The 20,085-nt window shown below is 35.0% G+C and overlaps 1 protein-coding gene across 1 annotated transcript in view; it reads right to left on the reverse strand.

The window, feature by feature from the left end:
* Positions 1-20,085, reverse strand: part of SYCP1 (synaptonemal complex protein 1) — a 159,162-nt gene that overhangs the window by 124,158 nt on the left and 14,919 nt on the right. The window contains exons 4-10 of the mRNA XM_019919177.3: positions 16,423-16,481; positions 15,105-15,174; positions 14,421-14,494; positions 11,579-11,687; positions 2,474-2,568; positions 1,785-1,969; positions 495-562 (exon numbers count right to left, since the gene is read on the reverse strand). Coding sequence (XP_019774736.3) covers positions 495-562; positions 1,785-1,969; positions 2,474-2,568; positions 11,579-11,687; positions 14,421-14,494; positions 15,105-15,174; positions 16,423-16,481 — 660 coding nt within the window. The remainder of the gene's footprint in view (positions 1-494; positions 563-1,784; positions 1,970-2,473; positions 2,569-11,578; positions 11,688-14,420; positions 14,495-15,104; positions 15,175-16,422; positions 16,482-20,085) is intronic.

Raw genomic sequence — 20,085 nt, forward strand, 5'->3', positions numbered from 1 at the left:
AGGGCAGAAATTGAGACACAGATATAGAGAACAAATGTATGCACACCAAGGGGGGAAAGCAGCGGGGGGTGGGGGTGGTGGCGGGATGAACTGGCGGATTGGGATTGACATGTATACACTGATGTGGATAAAGTTGATGACTAATCAGAACCTGGTGTATAAAAAAAATTATGTATATATATATATATATATATATAGAGAGAGAGAGAGAGAGAGAGAGAGAGAGGGAGAGAGAGAGAGTAAGAAAAATAAAAAAGACTACAAAACATCTGTTAGGCTCCTTACAATTCTAGGTATGTATGAACTGCATAATGAAACTGAAAAGTCTTTCTTAAGATTTAAATTTTCTATCTTTGAAAAATCAAATTAATAGTTACCAAATAATCACTATTGGTAAATGATGGAGGAGAAACTATATTTTATTCTGAAATAATGTTGATGGTTTTATAATTGGTTAATATTATCATGTACATATGTTATTCTCTAAAACTTACCCAGATCACTTGATTTCTTCTGAAGCTCGATGGTAAGTACTTTCAATTGATCTTCACTTCTTTCCAACCTTGTAAAATATATTAGTTCATAATGTAAAATATTCTTTTAGTCAGAATTCATCTAGTAACTAAAACTGGTGCAATTTAGCAACAGTATATCTTTTCATAGATTCACTCATTCAATTATTACACATTTCTTGACAACCTACTTTGTGTCAGATAGTGTAACATTTCAAAACAAGATATTACTATTATACATACATAGTTGTGTATTATTTACATCTACATAAACCCTCAAACTTATTGTCATGATTTAGCTCTTAGCTATTGATGATAATCAAATTAATGCATCCTAGAACTTTGAAAGAGATTGAGTACATAACTACTATTATACTGAATTCTGCCTTAGGAACAATATATGAGAATTACCCAATTCACTTAACTCCACTGGCTTTCCATTTCCTCATCTATAAAACTGAGGTAATTGGAACAGATGACATCCAAAGTCACTTAAAATTTGAAAATCACCTGGATAGGTCAATCAAGAATATACAAGATTAGCTGAGCTAGAATATCTAGTTTTCCTTCCTTCACTATACACAAGCAGTAGAGAAGAAACTCTACTAGGCCCAGGTCATGACTTCAGAGAGAAGCTTATTCCTCTCTTTCATCTTCCAGACTTAATTAACCCTTATACTAATGGGACAAAAATAATTACCTAGGCCTCATAACACAACTTCATATAAACATTTCCTTAATACAAAGTACTGGAAAACAGATGAAGTTTTTAACTCAAGTTTTAGAAAAACTATTTAGATGAAATGCAGATGAATACTTTATATATACCTAACCATATTCATTAATCCATTGATTTATTAAAAATGTTTGAGTACCTACTCTGTACCAGGCTAGTTGCTAAATTTATAAATCACAAAGAAGGTTACAGACCCCAGTAAAAACAAACCAACAACCTAGGAAGTTATTTCTATTTAATAACCCACAGTTAATTAAATATGTGATATCACTGCATCAGCCCTTATGAGCTTGTCTATATTGCTTAACTCTATGAAAAGCATGCATGGGAACTATCCTAGAGAATACCTGCTATCTTTTCCTGGGATACCTGCCTACCCAATACAAACTCTTAAAATGTGTTCCCACTTTATATATAAAAAAGAGACTTGGTTATAGTTGTTATAGGAATTACAAGCCAGTTGTCAATGAATAGAAAATGGCACTGAATATTAGAAGTAAATTGCTTTTATTCAGCTAAATAAGAAGTATTTTTACCTTTGCTGTTCTGTTGTCAATAATTCTTTCAAGTTGCAGGTAGTAGTTTTAAGTTCAGTAACCACAAATGAATGGGCAGCTTTAGCTTCATTAAATTCTTCCATTTGCGCTTCTTTTTCTCTAGTGAGCTGATATATTTTTTTTGTTGCTATTTGTAAATCTTCCTCTAAAGCCTTTTGAGTACTCTAAATGAAATAAAGTACAAAAAAAACCCCTATGAACCAAGGGCCTTAAGAAAAAAGGCTGAATTCATCTGCTTTCTGTAATTCACTGCCTCTCCCTCCCTCTCTCCTTATCCCTTCACCCCTCCTCTACTCCACCCTGGCCAATCTGGAGTGCCGCACCCACTACTCTTATTTCAATTCACCATTCCTCCAAAGCCCACCTATACTCCCAATCCCTCCATGGAGTCTTCCTAACCAATCCAGCCCATAATGTTCTTTCAATTCTTAGAAACATTGTAGAATTTTTGCCTGAATCATGTTGGTACCTAGCATAGTCTTGTATTTGTTATACTTTTGATGTGTTTTTATCAAATGTCTCTAAACTATAAGCATTTGCAGACAGAGATTGTATCTTCTCTGTTTGAAGCTTCAGGTCCTTGTACATAGTATTAGCATTCAGTAAATATTTGTTGACTGACTGATGGTGTGAGAATTATCACACACTAATCAGTTTTTAAATCATACCACACTTCTTTGCAAAGACATTTTAATATCTTCTAGTTCTGATGTCAAATGATCCTTCTTCTCATTTGATTCTTTTAAGCTTTCATTCTGTAATTCTAAAAAAGAAAGTTGTAGATAGGTAATACTTAATAAAAAATACATACCAAGAAAACAAATTATTTGTAACAATTACTTTTTCCTCTATTACATACTCCAAAATGAGAGAGAATTATGCATATACAGATGCACTGATATCATCACCTTTTACTGATCTTTCAAGATTGTTATTGCCCAAGGACTCAAAGGTGAATATATAGGGACATTTTGTGCTACATTTTTTAGTACTAGCTAAGCATTAGAAACAACCTAAATATCCAAAAGGAGACATTAAATTATGGTGATACAATGGTATATCATGTAGCCAGCCACTGTAAATGATGATATAGATGTTTATTTATTTATTACTAATTTGAATATTCATAAAAATCATAGAATAAAAAGGGCAACTTAAAAACAGTATTTATATAAATAGTACATGTGAAAGGAAAGAATACACATAAAAATCTCAAAAGTAATTTGTCTCCTAATGGTGAAATTATTCATGATTTTCATTATTCCCGATCTTGATTTTTATATTTTTCTAAATAATTGCATTTACTTATTTAAATATTATGAAAAAAATACTGACTCCACTTGATAGCTAAATATTTACTAAATCCTAAGTGCCAGGTGCTAGTTTATATGCTTTACACATATGCAGTCACTTTTCAACCTCATAAAAAACACTAAGGGAAAACAGTTCATGCCCGTCTCTGGGTTCAAATTATTCTATTTCCTTTTACTAGCTACCTACACTTGGGCATGATACTTAACCAATCTCTCTCTACTTTTCCCACATGTAAAATGATAGTTATTCATATCTTGAAGAGTTCCTGTTAGGATTACACACGATAATGCAACTTAAAACATCTAACCACAGTGTTTTCTAGCATATAGTCAACAAATGTTAAATACTATTATGATGATGGTAATGATGGTATAGTGTATACAGAAACTGGACCTTAAAATTCAAGGTATTTACAGTACAACTGGGCAGGCAGACAAATAATCAAAGATAAGTGCTGATGGGTAGTCACTAGAAATTCTGGGAATATATCAATACATAGAGGGGACACCAAAGCTTAATAGGACCAGTAACGGTTAGAGGTAAGGGGAGACAGACATAGAGAGGGAAAGTTCCAGAAAATGACAGCTGGGTTGAAACATTTGAAAGCCAGTAACAATTAACAAGAGTAATGGGAGTTGGGAGAAAATCACAAGAGATGTGAAAGAGCATATACAAAGGCAAAAATGGAAGAGACAGGATGACACATTCTGCAATCTAAAGGAAATATATTTCAATAGCATGAAACTTAAAGTATGAGGGAGAAATCATAGCAGATATGATTGGAAAAATAATGACAAAATCATAACAGGATTCATATAACTTGCTCAGAGGTGTATGCTTCCTAAGTCATGAAAAACAATGAAGGATGTTAAACAACAGAATAATGTTCCAGGTTTATATTTTTTTTAAATTCCAATCTCAAAATCTGTGTAGAAATGAAGGGGCTAGTGCTCCAACTCTCAGAAAAAAATAGGAAAAGTAGATCTGGAAAGGGGGCAATGATAACTAAAGGTTGTCTATTATCATACTATTTATAATGGTCTGTCAATAAGTGTCTCCTCTGAGAAATCATAATCACAAACTAGTACTTAGGCATGTGTGGGAACAGAATATATGCTGCTTGAATATCCTAAAAAGCTCCAAGCCAAAACTTAGTTTGAAGTTCCCCTAAGTTCCCCCAGAATTCCAGAAGCTGCAAATGTAAATTTCCTCTGTAAAAATATACTTCCAGTTCAGGCCTTAAAGAATTTCCACAGCTGAAATTACATGACCTCACAATCAAAATTCACAAGAGTAAACAAAGCACTACGAGCAAAGTCAGTAGAATGAACAATAGACAGACTTTGACCTGACTGTAAGATTTCAGATGTTAGAATTACTGGCTGTAGAATTTAAAAAATAAGTATTATATCATTTTTAAAAACTAAAAGAAGGAACTTCCCTGTCAGTCCAGTGGTTAAGATTCCACGCTTCCAATGCAGGGGGCACGGGTTTGATCCCTGGTCGGGGAACTAAGATCCCACATGCCGTGGGGTGCAGACAAAAATTTAAAAAAAACAAAAATACTAAAACAAATAAGGGGACTTCCCTGGTGGCGCAGTGGTTGAGAGTCCGCCTGCCGATGCAGGGGACACGGGTTCGTGCCCCGGTCCGGGAAGATCCCACACACCATGGAGCGGCTGGGCCTGTGAGCCATGGCCACTGAGCCTGCACGTCCAGAGCCTGTGCTCCACAACGGGAGAGGCCACAACAGTGAGAGGCCCGCGAACCACAAAAATAAATAAATGAAAGAAAGAAAGAAAGAAAGAAAGAAAGAAAGAAAGAAAGGAAGGAAGGAAGGAAGGAAGGAAGGAAGGAAGGAAGGAAGGAAGGAAGGAAGGAAGGAAGGAAGGAAGGAAGGAAGGAAGGAAGGAAGGAAGGAAGGAAGGAAGGAAGGAAGGAAGGAAGGAAGGAAGGAAGGAAGGAAGGAAGGAAGGAAGGAAGGAAGGAAGGAAGAAAGAAAGAAAGAAAGAAAGAAAAGAAAAGAAAAGAAAAGAAATAAGGAAGATGTCCTAAAACTATCTAGAAATGACATATAAAATTGAAACTGACAATTTCACTGGGGTAATAGTGAGGTATGTCATTCAAACAAACATTCCTCTAAAAAGGAATAAAAATTCAGGATCAAATATTAAGAACATTAAAATCACTAAACTCCCAACAAAATAATAAGAAATTACCAGGCACAAAGTGAAGGGAAAATAGAAACTTAGAGAAGTAAGATAAGTACAAAACCTGCTTTTGCCTCAGGGGAATTTGCAGGTCTTGGCAAAGCTGGACTTTTGATTTGAAATTATGATGAAATGAGAAAAAGAAATATGAAAATCCAAAGACTATATAAGGTAAGAAGCCCAAGAATTAAACCTTTGTACAATAAGATAGAACAATCATTATATGTGGAGGGAGCAAAAGTAAACAAACTCTCAAGCAAATCTACAGCACAGGTTCACATCACCTGAGTGGTCCAGTTAATCCCAAGCCATGAAACGGACTTAAGGTGGGTAGAGCCACCATGCACATGGTAAAAGTAAATAGGAATCCTCCAAAGAGGAAGTTAAATTACTTACATACTAGGCAAGGCTTACAATACTTACAAATTTTTTCAAGAAAAATAATAAACATGTAGTCAAAGACAACAAGGCACCCAATAAAACAAGGCTAAATAAATAAAACAAAATCTGGGCTAAAATATATCAGAAACAAAAGACAGTATGAGGCCCACAAACATTTAAGATAAAGAATTATCAGAAAGAAACTATAAAATAGCTATTCTTAGTATATTTAAAGAATAAAAGCCTTGAAAATAATAAGAAACAGAAAATTATATAAAGTAGAATAGCAGATTTGAAAAATAAGTAAGAATAACATCTTAAACATCTTAATAACTGAAAATAAAGTTGGAAGAGTTCATAGTGGGTGAGAAACAAATGAAGAGAGAATTAGTGAATGACAAGATAGGTGAAAAGAAATCGTCAAGAATAAGGCACAGAAAAGCAAAACTGTGAAAAGATGGAAAAGAAATTAAGAGTCACAGAAGATAGAGAAAATTAACATGATTTTTATTCAAAGTTCCAGAATGAGAGGAAACAGAGAATAGAGCAAATATAATGTTTGAAGGAAAGCAATAATAAAGGACATTAATTTACAGATTCAAGAAGCTGTAAAATAAGATTAAGCATATATCTTAACATATCATACTGAAAATGCTAAAATATCAAAGGCAAAGAAAATCTAAAAAGCCACAATAGAGGGAAAAGCTAACTTATATTCAAAGGTTCAACAGTTAGGTTGAAAAATGACACAAAGGAAGCCAAAAGAAAGCAAGATGCTACCTTCAGTGTTCTAAAACATATAGTTTTAACATATAGTGTGCCAACTAGAAATACATATCAAACAAAAAAATCCTTTCCAGATGAGAATGGATAAACAAACGTTCAGACAAAATCATCACAAGAATATGCTCACTAAAGCATATTATAAGTATTACTCTTCAAGGTGGAAAGAATATGATCCAAACAAAAGATCTGAGAATTAAGAGGAGGGATCAAAATCAAAATGGCAGAGTAGGAGGACACGAAACTCACCTCCCCACGAGGAACACATCAAAAATACATTTATACGTGGAACAATTCTCACTGAAAACTAACTGAAGAATGTCAGAAAAACTCTTGTACATCCAAGGCTGTAAGAAAGATCCACATGGAATCCAGTAGAAAGGAAAGAGAAGCAATCAGATCGGGACCTGTGCCCCTGTGAAGAGACACGGAAAAGGAGGGGAATCCTCCTTGGGGAGAGAGCAGTTCAAACCACGTATTGGGCACCTCAGCTCTCAGGTCCAAAAGTGGGAAGACAAGTCCCCTAAGCTGGTTAGAAAACCAGTGAGACTAACAAGGGGGCTGTAAGAAACCTAAACTCAACTTGTGAAGAACTGCAACACTTGCTTACTCCTGAAACAAGGCAGAGAAAGCAAACTGAAACTGCACTGTACTCTGTCCCATTTCCCACAACTTCCACAGTGTGCTACCCAGCCTGAGCCAAGTGCCTGCTCAGGCTTTGCTTGCTTTGCCCACAACTCCACACTAGGTAAAGGGCTGCTGTGGCTGACCGGAGTGCTCAATTGTGAGCGACTATGCCAGCCCAAACACAAAACAGCATCTGACTAGGGAGGAGCATCCATTATCAGCACTTAAAGCAACAGTACATCAGAAGCGGTCCCAGGCTCTGACTACAGCTGACACCACCACAGCCTGCACCCAGACCCACACAGAGCACCCACACCAGCCCTGCCTACTCTGCAGTCCAACTCCAAACTAGGGTGAGGGTTGCAAAGGCATTTTAGTCCCATCTGAATGGGGCAGGGACAGCTATTAATGGTGCTTACAGATGCAGCACATAAGCAGTCCAGACTCTGACTGTGACCAGGGATGCCACAGACCATACCCAGACCCACGCCGAGCACCTGCACTGGCCCCTCTTGCTCCAGCACTGCTCTGCATGGGGTAAGGGTGCCAGTGCTGGGAGGGAAGAGCACACACTTAGAAGGAACAAAGACAGATCAGACCAAACCCTTAGGCTTTCTCCTTGAGCAACTTGAGACCTGACCCTGCCCCCAGTAGGCTGGTGTTGGCCACTTAGAAAAGAAACCCCAGCTCACAACTGGCTCTGGCTCTAGTCCCTCCATCTCCAGCCCAACCTCTTACCAAGGTGATAGCTGCCAGCACATGCTGGGAAAAAACACGACTCACATCAGATCCCACTCTCCCACCACAACCAATGGGCACACTCAGACTCTCCCATACAAGAATACCCCTTCAGGACCTCAATGGGTAACTTTTTCACCTAATTTCATCAAAACAGAGAAAGTTAAGCAAAATGAGAAGACAGATGAATTTCTTTCAATCAACAGAACAAGAGAAAAACCCTAAAAACAACTGTTGAAACTAATAAATAATTTACCAAATAAAGAGTTTAAACCATTAGTAATAAGAATGCTACCTGAATTAGAGAAAAGAACAGATGAACACAGTGAGAATTTTAACAAGAAACAAGAATATATAAAAAAGAAACAGTAAGAACTAAATAATACAATAATTAAATGAAAAACACACTACAGGGAATTAACAAGTGACTAAGTGATATAGAAGAATGCATAAATGATCTGAAAGATAGAAAAATGTAAATCGCCCAATCAGCAAAAATATTTTCCAGCAAAAATGCCAAAAAAGTCCTAAAAATAACATTAATCAAACAATATGTAAAATTGAATAAAATAACATAAAAATAATAATAAAAGTAGATTCATAACCAGGGATAAAAAGTTAATATTAGAAAATTAGGTTTAACATTAGAAAATAATCACTAATAAATTAAAGGAAAAAAACATATGACAATCTCAATATATGCCAAAAAAAAGCACATTTGATAAGTCAATATCCATTATAAAACTCTTTGACAGTAATTCTCTTCCAGAAAGCAGGGATGCAATAATAAATAATTGCATTCCCCATAATTAACTTTGTGCCTGACACAGAATAGAAAGGAGGTTAATAAAAGTTGAACAGATGGAAGAATGAGTAATTGTTTGAAAGTGGTAATATACATCCAAAAGAAAGTTTCCAACTGCCTTCCAACTGCATTATACATGGAATGTAGGACAATGTGCCGCTTCCATTCAAAAGGATAGCAGAGGAAGTAGAGACTTCAAATTTGTTAAAGCCAGAAGGTAAAGAAAACTTTCATTAATAGGTTTTGAGGGAAAAAAATTTTTATATGCTACATAAGAAGAGCAAGGGTTTCAAAGACAAAGTTTGGAAAGTAGAGGAACAATAGGAGGTTAAGACAGGGAGAAAAGCCAACGTTGATAAGAGAATGAAAAAAGGTAATGGGTTTTAACCAAGGATGACTGATATGTGGCCTCATGAAAAAACCCAAACCCTCTCCAAACAGCATCCTATTTCAAAGTATAGTACTCTTAATACACAGAAAGAAAATAATCAAAATTTTCTCCCCTTAAATTTATTTCTTAAATCTCTGATCACTGATACTCTTTAGCAGGCAACAAGTATTGGCAAGAGACAAAAATTAGGTAATAGCAAGAAAATATTAAAAATTAGCTGATCATAATTCATTTAAATGGATAGTTCCAGGCAGAATGAAGTAGTCTGTAACAGAACAACTCTCATGCTGAAAATAACTAGAAAACACGAAACAAACCAAAACAGAAAGGACAAAAGAGGCTAAGATTCCTAAGAAAGAACTCCTGATAACTGAACTGACAAAGTGCAGCTGACATCTGCTGATTCTGGGTATGAGCAAGAGGTCTAAATGCTGCCTTGGTCCCAGCAGAGGGCCACTGCCAGGGGATAAAAAAAAGAGCATAGTTTTATTGGGTCTCAAAGAGCTGAAGAAACAAAACTGAAGACTCAAAAAACCTCATAAACTTGACTATTTCCCTTCATTCAGCTCAGCCTCTAATTGCATTATAGTAGTTAGCCCACCACACTCCCAATTTCTCTCTAGCAAACAGAAGACAATATCTCCAGAGCCTCTAACTTTTCTTATAACAATGTATGGAATTCAATCAAAAAATTACTGGGCACACCAAAAGATAAGGACAAATCACTAAAAAGTAAGACTGTAAAGGAATAGAAAGTAGAATGGGCTGAGGGGAGGAAGGAAGGGGAGTTACTGGTTAATGGGTACAGAGTTTCAGTTTTGCAACATGAAAAGAGTTGCAAGAGTTCTGGAGATAAATACTAGTGATGACTACATAACAGTGTGAATGTATCTACACCACTGAGCTGTACACTTAAAAATGATTAAGATGGTAAGTTTTATGTTATATGTATTTTATCACATTTTTTAAAAAGAAACAGACCAACAGGTAAGCCAGATATTGAAATAAAAAGAAAATAGCTATAAAATATCAATGATTAATATATTCAAAAAGGATGAAATGTCATTTTTAAAAGAGGAGAATTAACTGGAGAATTGGAATCTTAAGAAAAATAATTGAGTGGAAATTTAGAAGGAAAAAATATGATTAAAGTTAAGAATTCAGTAAATGAGTTTAAAACCAAATTAGACACAGCAGAAGGCAGGGTTAGGTAACAGGTCAATAGAAGATCTCTAAATTGAAACAAAGAGAAAAACAAATGGAAGATACATACATATGGGAAACAATGAAAAGTAACTTAAATGAATATATTTCAGTGGTTATGAGTCTGCAGAATCACATTGTATTAGTTATTTATTACCAATAAGTTGTTTCCAGTTTATATAAGATTAAACATTCATTCATCCTAACACGTATTAAACTCCTATTATATATACATAGCAATATGCTGGGCACTAGAGTGACAAAGATATTTAGTGAGACAGAGTGCCTGCCCTCAAGACACTCATGGTCACAGGAGACACACAAGTAATGCTTAAGCCACTCTTAACAATAAGGAGTTCACTAGAATTTAGCCAGTAAATTTGGAGAGGAGGTAGGAGGTTCATTTTGGACAGAGTAAGTAGCCAAAAGCATGATGGTGAGATAGGAAGAACATAAAAGGTAAGGAAGTTAAACAATTTCAGTATATCTGGAGTATAGGATATAGTAGTGACCGTAAGATGAAAGGAGCAGGCATAGGTTAGCAGGAACTAGATAATTATTTGCCACATTTTTAAGAGAAAGGTGAAAAATATCACAAGACCTCTATGATGTTCTGAAAGGGACATAGTATTTCACAAAGTATATGCCTTTCAAGTGCCTTACTAGTTGAACAAGTTTGAAAAATACTCAATAATAATATAGTCTAAACATTACATGACACTAAAGATCCTTCATAATCTGATCCAAACATTTTTTTCCAGTCTCATTTACCTGAGTTCTTTAAGATACAGACACACCAATCAGTGTTTCAAATATACCCTAATTTTCACACTTCCATGACTTGCACAAGCCATTTCTTCTGCCTACACTCCCTCCTCCAATTCATTGTCTAGTGAACTTTTAATCATCTAAGGTTTAGTTTAACTAACAATTTTTTCTAAATGTCTTGCTCCAAGAATAATTAATAATTCCCTCCATAGTGCTCCCAGAGTATTCATTTATTTATAAGATGTTTGAGTGCCTAATATATGCCAGGCACTTGGAATGCATCAATGAACAAAAAAAGACAAAGATCCTTGTTTTCATGGAGCACCTTATTGAAACTCTGAAGAAGGTGACAGTATGAAAAGGGATAAGAGGAGCACATATACTTTGAAAAATCTTCTTAAGCGACTATTACTCCCTCCTCCAACTGTTCCAACCTAGGTGGAGAATTACAGCATTAGAAAGCATTACAAAAAAATTGTAGTGAAAGCTAAATTTAAAACATAACAAGAGGAATACATAAGACATTCTTATGTTTTCTTATATAAATTCTTACTTGTCTTTTCCTCTAATTGATTAACTTTATCTCTGGACTCCTCTAGCAGAAATGTTAACTCTTTCATTTTATTTTCTTTCTCAGTACTTTGGATCAATAGCAGTGATACCTAAAATGAAATATTTAAATAATACATTATAGATATGAAAAATTAGATATGACACCTTAGCATTTATCATTATCTGTGATTTTTTTATGTACTTGCTTATATGCTTTTCAGCTGTCTGTGCCTGGCATTTAGTTATGTGCCTGTACGATAAACATTTATTGGATGAAGGAATGAACAAACTAATGCAATATACCCAATATTACAGTATGCATTTTAAGATATCACTTAGAAGATTATATATTGAAATCTACTCGTTCATTTATTCCATAAATATTATTGAGCACCTAATCTGTTCCAGAAACCCTAATACGCACTGAATATACAGAGATGATGGAACTCACCTTCAAGAAACTCACAGCCTAGACCAGGAAACAAACAACTATACTTGAATATTATTAGTAATAGGACAAAAATGTTATAGGAATCAAGAAAGGAACACCTAAATCAGTCCTGGGGGAGGTAATCAAAAATTAATCCTTCTCAGAGAACTGAACTGAGTCTTGATAGACAAGTACAAATTAATCAGGCTGCAGGGGAAATGAACATTCTAGACTTGTATGAGAACACAAAGGATCAAGAGATCATGCTTCTATTCAGAGAACTGAAAATATTCAGATGGCTAGAATACAGAGTGCATGTAAAGAAAAGGTGAAAGATAAACTCATAAAGATAGATTGAAGACTTGCAGATTCAACATGGCAGAAAGACCTCTATGCCCTATTTTCATCTTCAAATCACCCAAAAAATAACCAGGAAAACAACAAAGGTGGACTTCATCTTCCATGAAACCACGAGACTTCTATAATCCAAACCACAACATGTCAAAAAGGAAAGCAGTTAGAAGGAACAGAAAAGGATTTAGTATAGAAAAGCAAGGTCAAAACTAAGAGTCTAGGGGCTTCTCTGGTGGCGCAGTGGTTAAGAATCTGCCTGCCAATGCAGAGGACAAAGGTTCGAGCCCTGGTCCGGGAAGATCCCACATGTCGCGAAGCAACTAAGCCCGTGTGCCACAGCTACAGAGCCTGCGCTCTAGAGCCTATGAGCCACAACTACTGAGCCCATGTGCCACAACTACTGAAGCCCGCGCACCTCGAGCCCATGCTCCAAAACAAGAGAAGCCACCGCAATGAGAAGCCTGTGCACTGCAACAAAGAGTTGCCCCCGCTCACCGCAACTAGAGAAAGCCCGTGCGCAGCAACGAAGACCCAACGCAGCCAAATAAATAAATAAATAAAAATAAATTAAAAAAAAAAAACAACTAAGAGCCTACACAGGGAAGATTACAAATGAGAAGATAATTAAATCCCAAAGAAACAGAATGTTTCAAGAATTAGAAGCAACAGACACTGTGAAAGGTAGGTATGAAACAGGAGACTAAGTCTAAGGAGACTGGAAGTCTGCAAAGAGTAGTAAGACCTCCCTAGGCCCTCTTAACCCTCCTTTCCTGGACTCTACTCCCTGAAAGCCAATGTAGTCAGAGAACTAACCTACTCCATCTTTATAAGAGACACTGGTATGATCAAACTGAAAAAAAGAATCTCTAAACCTGGGTATTCCAGGCACAGGAAGGGGTGGAGACAAAGGATATAATTGAGAGTCAGCATATGGAATGATGAGACTCAGCTTGTCCTTCCTACCCTGCCAACCCAGCCCCAAAATGCCATCAGCAAAGTTTACATTCCCAGGCAGGAATTTGGAGAACTCCAGAAAAAAAAAAAGCCTTACAAATAATGACATTTAGGAGTCCCCAACAAAAACACTAGCTGGACACAGCATAATTTTACAGGGAACCCCCCAAATCTGTAAGCTCTGCTCATGTACCCAGGATTCCAACAAGCTTCTTAGCACTTTATTCTATTTTTGTGTTCTGTAATAATAAGCACAATTTTAAATTTTAAGAAGACCTTCTTTCAGAAATCTGGTTTAAAAAATACAGTTAAAATACAGAAAAAATTGTTAACTCTTTCAAAAGATCAAAGTATAACACATAAATCAGAATTCTATCATTTAACCAGAACTTAAAGAAACTCTAAGAATCTTCTCTGTACTTTCAATTAACGTTTGCCATTATTGTTCAAGTAGATATCCTTATTATCTATAATTACAAGCTATCTGTGGCAAGTCAGATAAAAACTCAGGAAAAATTGGGGGAAGTAGAGAGATGAGGATTCCTTTCTATATTTCATTTTCCATTCTGGATTCAGAAGGCTTGAAACTGTTAAAGTTGGCATAATAATCATCTGAAATCAACATTCTTGTGACTGCAAAAGAACACAGACTCATCATTTTCAAGTCTCGCACTATGTGTCATTAATAGAAAGAAGCAAAAGAATGTTTTAGTTCCCCTTCATTGGTGTCATAAATAGTGTATTTCAAAATAAACTGCAAAATGTGGGTCGAGTGGTCAATCATCATCATCTTTATATTTTATGAGGTTTCTGTCTGAACAAAACTTCTCACAAAATAACATATTTTTACAGCAATGTCCTAAAACCCACTAATATAAATATTGTAGAAGATTCACTGATTTTAAAAAAGGACTAGCATTTAGTATGTATAAATTTGAGTCAATGGAAATTAAGGCAAATGGAAAATATATTTAAATATGTATAATATTAAAATTCTCTCAGAAATTTATCAAGCAGGCAGCAAGTACAAATTTCTCTTGAAATTTTAAGTATCTCATGAATTAGCAAGTATAAAGAATACAGAAAGTTGATTTTTAAAAAGCACCTGCTTTTCCTTGTTATTTACTTCCTTCTTGTATTGTTCATCAAGATGTTGGATTTTTTCATAATCTTCCTTTACTTTAAAAATAAAACAAATACACTTTAATATCTTCACATAATTGTATAACAAACAAAATTTTAAGTTTCTGATATTTTATTTCACTTCCTTATTTATCTAGATATTAAACCCCAAAGGTTTCTAACAAGTTAAAACTGCTATTTTCTTGCTGCTAACTTTCTGTTTAGTAAAATAAAGAATTTAAATAATATCAAAGTTACAATAACTTTTAAAAATTCTATCATTCTTATAATAGCAGATATATAAAAGTTTTTTCTTTATAACACACTAGTCTGAAATAACAGATTTTAAATGTGTATGTATATTATTATTTTAACATGCAACTTGACCAAGAAATGTAAAAATAAGACCAAATCACACTTCAAATCACCAAATCACACCATTATACAAACCATAATTTGATTTCAGGGAAAATGTAGCTTTTGAAGCCAAAAGGTTATTTTTAACATATACCAATTTCCTGCCACATTCCACAAGATTTTGAGGGGCTTATAAAACCATATACAATACAGAAATTTTCAATAGTTTAGGCATCAAGCTGAAGGTATGAAAACATTAGCAGAATCTAATAAACAGCAAAAGAGTAATATAAAAAATAAGGATTCCTACCCTTAAAATGGATTTCCAGTCTGGAATTCTCAGCTTGCACACGAAGTTCCTCAAAAGCTATTATCATTTTCTGAAATACATTTAACTTTTAAGAATCATACTTAGACTTTTTAAATAGCTTTCCTCAAACAATGAAAATAATAAATTTGTATCATCTGATCATTATACTTAAAACTATACAACTTTGAATAATGAAAATTCTATAACTTTTAACAATTAAATAAATTTACTAAAATATTAAGAGTGCCTATTAAGGTAGCTTCCCAGGTATTTGAAGGCACTGAAGACAGGTTATATATCACTGAACAGCAAAAAAACAATTGTTGGTACTCTAGTCATTTACTTAATAGCCCATACCAAAATCTGTAATTTTCTATTGATTTTTGCTTATGTATTTCTGTCTTCACTAAAGTGTAACCTCTGTGAGGTCTCTCCCCATAAGAGTTCAAATTATACTTCTATTACCTGGCAGCATGAGTTCATTCACATTCAACAAATCCTGATTTGTAAAATTGGATGAATTCATTTATTCATTTAATAAATAGTTACTGAGTGTCAATTATGTGCCAGGCACTGTTTTAAGCACTTAGGATATAAGACAAAGTCCTTACCCTATTGGAACTAACTTATATTTCAGTGTAAGAAAGAATATATACACACACAAATACACACACACATACACACACACACGTGTATATCAAATAAATATCATGTAGTTTTAAGTGCTCTTCAGAAAAGTTAGACAAGGTGAGGAGATAGAGGATAATTGAACAGAAAGACATTTTAGGTAAAGTAGTAAAGGGGATAATAAAAAAGCAGAATGAAGCTTATGAGTTTGCATAAGATCTTGGATACAGAAGTTCTAGATAGAAGGAACAAATTCAAAGAAGCAAGATCAGAAAGAGCTTAGCAAGTTTGAGAAACAAAAAAGGAACAACTATAGAAGAGAAGCAAAGTGGAAAATGATAGGGGATGGGGTAAAAAAGGTAAACAGGCAACAGACAGATTGATAATACTGGCATGTTTTTCAAATTAATGGTTAAGTGTCACAATGTGCTAGTCTCTGACACAGAGTTAATATCTAATAAATTAAGTTAAATGGTGTCACTAACATGTAAATTCAAAAAATATTAAAAAACAGAACATTAATACTCATGGTATATATAGAACCCTGGGAATTTTATTGGATATAATCATATATCAAAAGATAAATAATAATCCCTTTAGCAAGAACAATTGTTCATATCTTTGTAGCTATCACTATAATTTGCTTAGAAATGCCTCTGTTTAAAATATTCAAATTTTCAATACCACTTACCTCAATGTTACTATTTAGGTCCACATAAACTTGCCTAGTTTCTTCCCGCTCATATTCATCTATTATAAATATAAAATTTTCAAAAGTAAATTTGAAAACAATTACAATTCCAATAAGATAATACTCAAATGTCTCCGGTAAACATTAAAATATTTAAAAATCTGTGTTAGTAAAGGGCACTGGTATATCTTTTGAGTCTTTTAAAGTAGTATCAAAAGCAGCTTCATAGTAAGGTATGGTCATACTTCATGACATCAACCTCAAAAGCTAGGTGCTGTTCAATTATCTCTAATTTCCTTTTATAGAATTACTACTATTCATTAATTTATTCAAACTTTGTAAAATATATTTACAGTTTTAGACTTTACAATAAGTAGGGATTTAACCACTAGTCTATGAAGTATTTTTCCTTTGTATATTTAAGATTCTTGAAGTACATGTGAAAGGCAAAGCTCACTCTTGTTTCTGCTCTATCTCTGAAGAGGCAGGAAAGAAGATAAATCTCAAGACCAGAGGAACAAGTTAAGAATAGGTGTAGCCCCAAGAACAAATCTCCTGTAACTCCTCTATAATATTTTTTAGGGTTTTCTTTTTTGGTTTTTTTTTAACCTGAGCAATGATTCCCTCTAACTATATATTCAAGCCTTGAGTAAAGTCAGTAAAACTTAGAGTTGATAGGTGGTGCTGTAGAGAATTAAGGCACGAGGCAGGAAAAGAAATGCAGCTGTCCCATCATCATTCCCCCAGGTAAGGCCAAGCAACACAGAAACCACATTAGACTAAAGGGAGGGTATTGGTCCTATATTCTCAGTAACAAGCTGCAAAACAAGAGAACGGCAGCTACGATAGACTCAAATGTCAATGAAGAGCCAAATGAACTGACTTTAGAAGAATACAAGTATCCTAAATGCCTCAAAAATACTGAAGAGAGCTCTAGACTTATCACAGCACATGGAACAGGAGCCGTTTATTTGAATATTCAAATAAACCATTTTTATTTGAATATTAAAGGGCTGGAAAATTTAAAGAAATAGAGACAGAACACATCAGCATTTCAACAGAAAGATGGTTCATCCTTCTCACTCCATCTATTCACTGTCTCATATTCACTAACAAACACATTTAGCAACAAACCTTCCCTATTCCACAGAAATTATTTGCACCAAAGAACTGCATTCTATTGCCAACACCTCCAATCTTCCCGTTACCACTACCACCAGTACTTCCAAAATACCCTCCAGTCATTCTTCCAATAGGCAAGTACTGAAAAGCAAATAAATAAAACTACAAAAAAGAAAATAAATTGGTATAGATGTACTTTACAGTTGTCAGGAGCAAGTTGCTACAGGTGGCATAGAGAAGGGACTTTCGTAGCAGAGTGTTCTAATATACTGACATAATACTGTAACAGTATAAGCCTACCTTTTTGGTTTTCCTGGTATCTATCTATCTATCTATCTATCTATCTATCTATCTAAACTCCCTGGTTTTCCTGGTATCTATCTATCTATCTATCTAAACTCCCCACCCCCACCTCCTCCCTTCCCTCTCTCTCCCCTCTCCCTCCTCTCTCTCTCTCTCATACACACACACACACACACACACACACACACACACACACACACACACTTACTTTGCCCTAATTTGGCCAACTAGATCGTGCTGCATTCATCATCTTAAATAAGAAAGGATTCAACCAAAAGCAAAGAAAATGTCTATGAGTTTCAAAAGCCCAGTGTTGGGATTAGGGGAAAGATTCAAGATATAAACAAGTAATAGATTTTCAGAATATATAAGTCAGAACAAAGCTTCCATCCTCTAGACCTAAGAAATATTTACCAGTTTGTAAGGAAGAAGCCTTTAAAAGGGGAAGCTGAGAGAGCTTATTAGATTCTGGCAGGTACTTAAGAAAGGGTTCACAAATACCATATGCTAACACATATATACGGAATCTAAGGGAAAAAAAATGTCATGAAGAACCTAGGGGTAAGACAGGAATAAAGACACAGACCTACTAGAGAATGGACTTGAGGATATGGGGAGGGGGAAGGGTAAGCTGTGACAAAGCCAGAGAGTGGCATGGACATATATACACTACCAAACGTAAAATAGATAGCCAGTGGGAAGGAGCCGCATAGCACAGGGAGATCAGCTGGGTGCTTTGCGACCACCTAGAGGGGTGGGATAGGGAGGGTGGGAGGGAGGGAGATGCAAGAGGGAAGAGATATGGGAACATATGTATATGTATAACTGATTCACTTTGTTATAAAGCAGAAACTAACACACCATTGTAAAGCAATTATACTCCAATAAAGATGTAAAAAAAAAAAAAGAAAGGGTTCTGTAGCCCTCTACCCTCACCAAGCTAAGCTTCAGGGTTGGGGAACACAGAAATCCCAGAGAGTTAGGGCCAACTAAGAGTAGAGTGGGGCTGTGCTTTTTTTTTCTTCAGTATAACTCTAGGAAGATGACAAAACCTGAGAAGAAATGCCTGTGAAATATATATAGACAGGTAAGGCCTTAAACAGCTTCACAATTTCCCTTGTTCCAACACGTTATGCAACTGAGCATGGTGGGATGAAGCACAGAGAACCAGCATACCTGAATAGGCCCTGAGGACTGGTATGAGGAGCAGCTCACCAACTATCTATGTGGACAAATAACTGAATACCAATCGAAATGATGAAAAGTCTCAGAGGATAGATGACTGAGAAACAAACGTCCCTCTCTACCACATGGTACTATATGGGCACCCCCAAATTTACATACAATCCCAGGGAAAGAAGAAAAATTCCCAAATTTACTGAGATAATTTCTTCCACACTAGCAGAATGAAGGCTTTAAGATATAAAGATATAAAAAAGATATAAAAATATAAAAAATATAAAGATATAAAACATCTTAAAAATTAAGAATTTTTAACATTTTAAGACATAAAAATCTTGTGCATACTTGAGTTTGCTGACTAAAATCACTCAGAATCATATATTCTACAAAATTTATCAGAGTACGAGAAAACCACACAGAAGGGACAGAAAAGAGATTCAGCTACCATAAGTAGAGCCATGCAAGGTGAAAACATTAGAAATTGCTCAGTGACCTGCTGTACAACTATAAATATAAAAAGAGGATTCAACCACTATACTAGGACCAAGCTCAGTTTATCACCTAGTTTGTTTATTTAGTCTAGATAGTTCTTGCTTTTTTCAATGATGTATATGGTTAGAAAACCTACACGAGGCCTATGAAAAAATACTGTCAAACAAAGAAAAGGGAACATGAAAGATGTTAAAAGGAACAGCCTATCTCTGAAAACGAACTCTAGAGAATTCAGATGAAAATTTCAGAAAACTATTTGGTATTCTCAACAGAACCAAGAAAATATGGTCTCAGTGAAAGAGGAAGATACAGTCATAAAGAAAGAACAGGCCATGTTAGAAATTCAAGAAATGGGGTGAATTAAATAGAAAAAATAAATAAGGAGGAAAGGAGCAATGGCTTAGATAATGAGAGACTCAAAGGAACTAGAGATTAGAGGCAGGACAGGAAAGAACTGATACTTCAGAAGTCAAATTGTTTCCTAATACAGGAAACAAACATAAATTGAGGGGGTGGGGGAACAAATATTAAAACAATTAGAGAAACGAAGAACAGAGGGCCAAC

Source organism: Tursiops truncatus, chromosome 1 (assembly GCF_011762595.2).
Source record: "Tursiops truncatus isolate mTurTru1 chromosome 1, mTurTru1.mat.Y, whole genome shotgun sequence".
Taxonomy (NCBI): Eukaryota; Metazoa; Chordata; class Mammalia; order Artiodactyla; family Delphinidae; genus Tursiops; species Tursiops truncatus.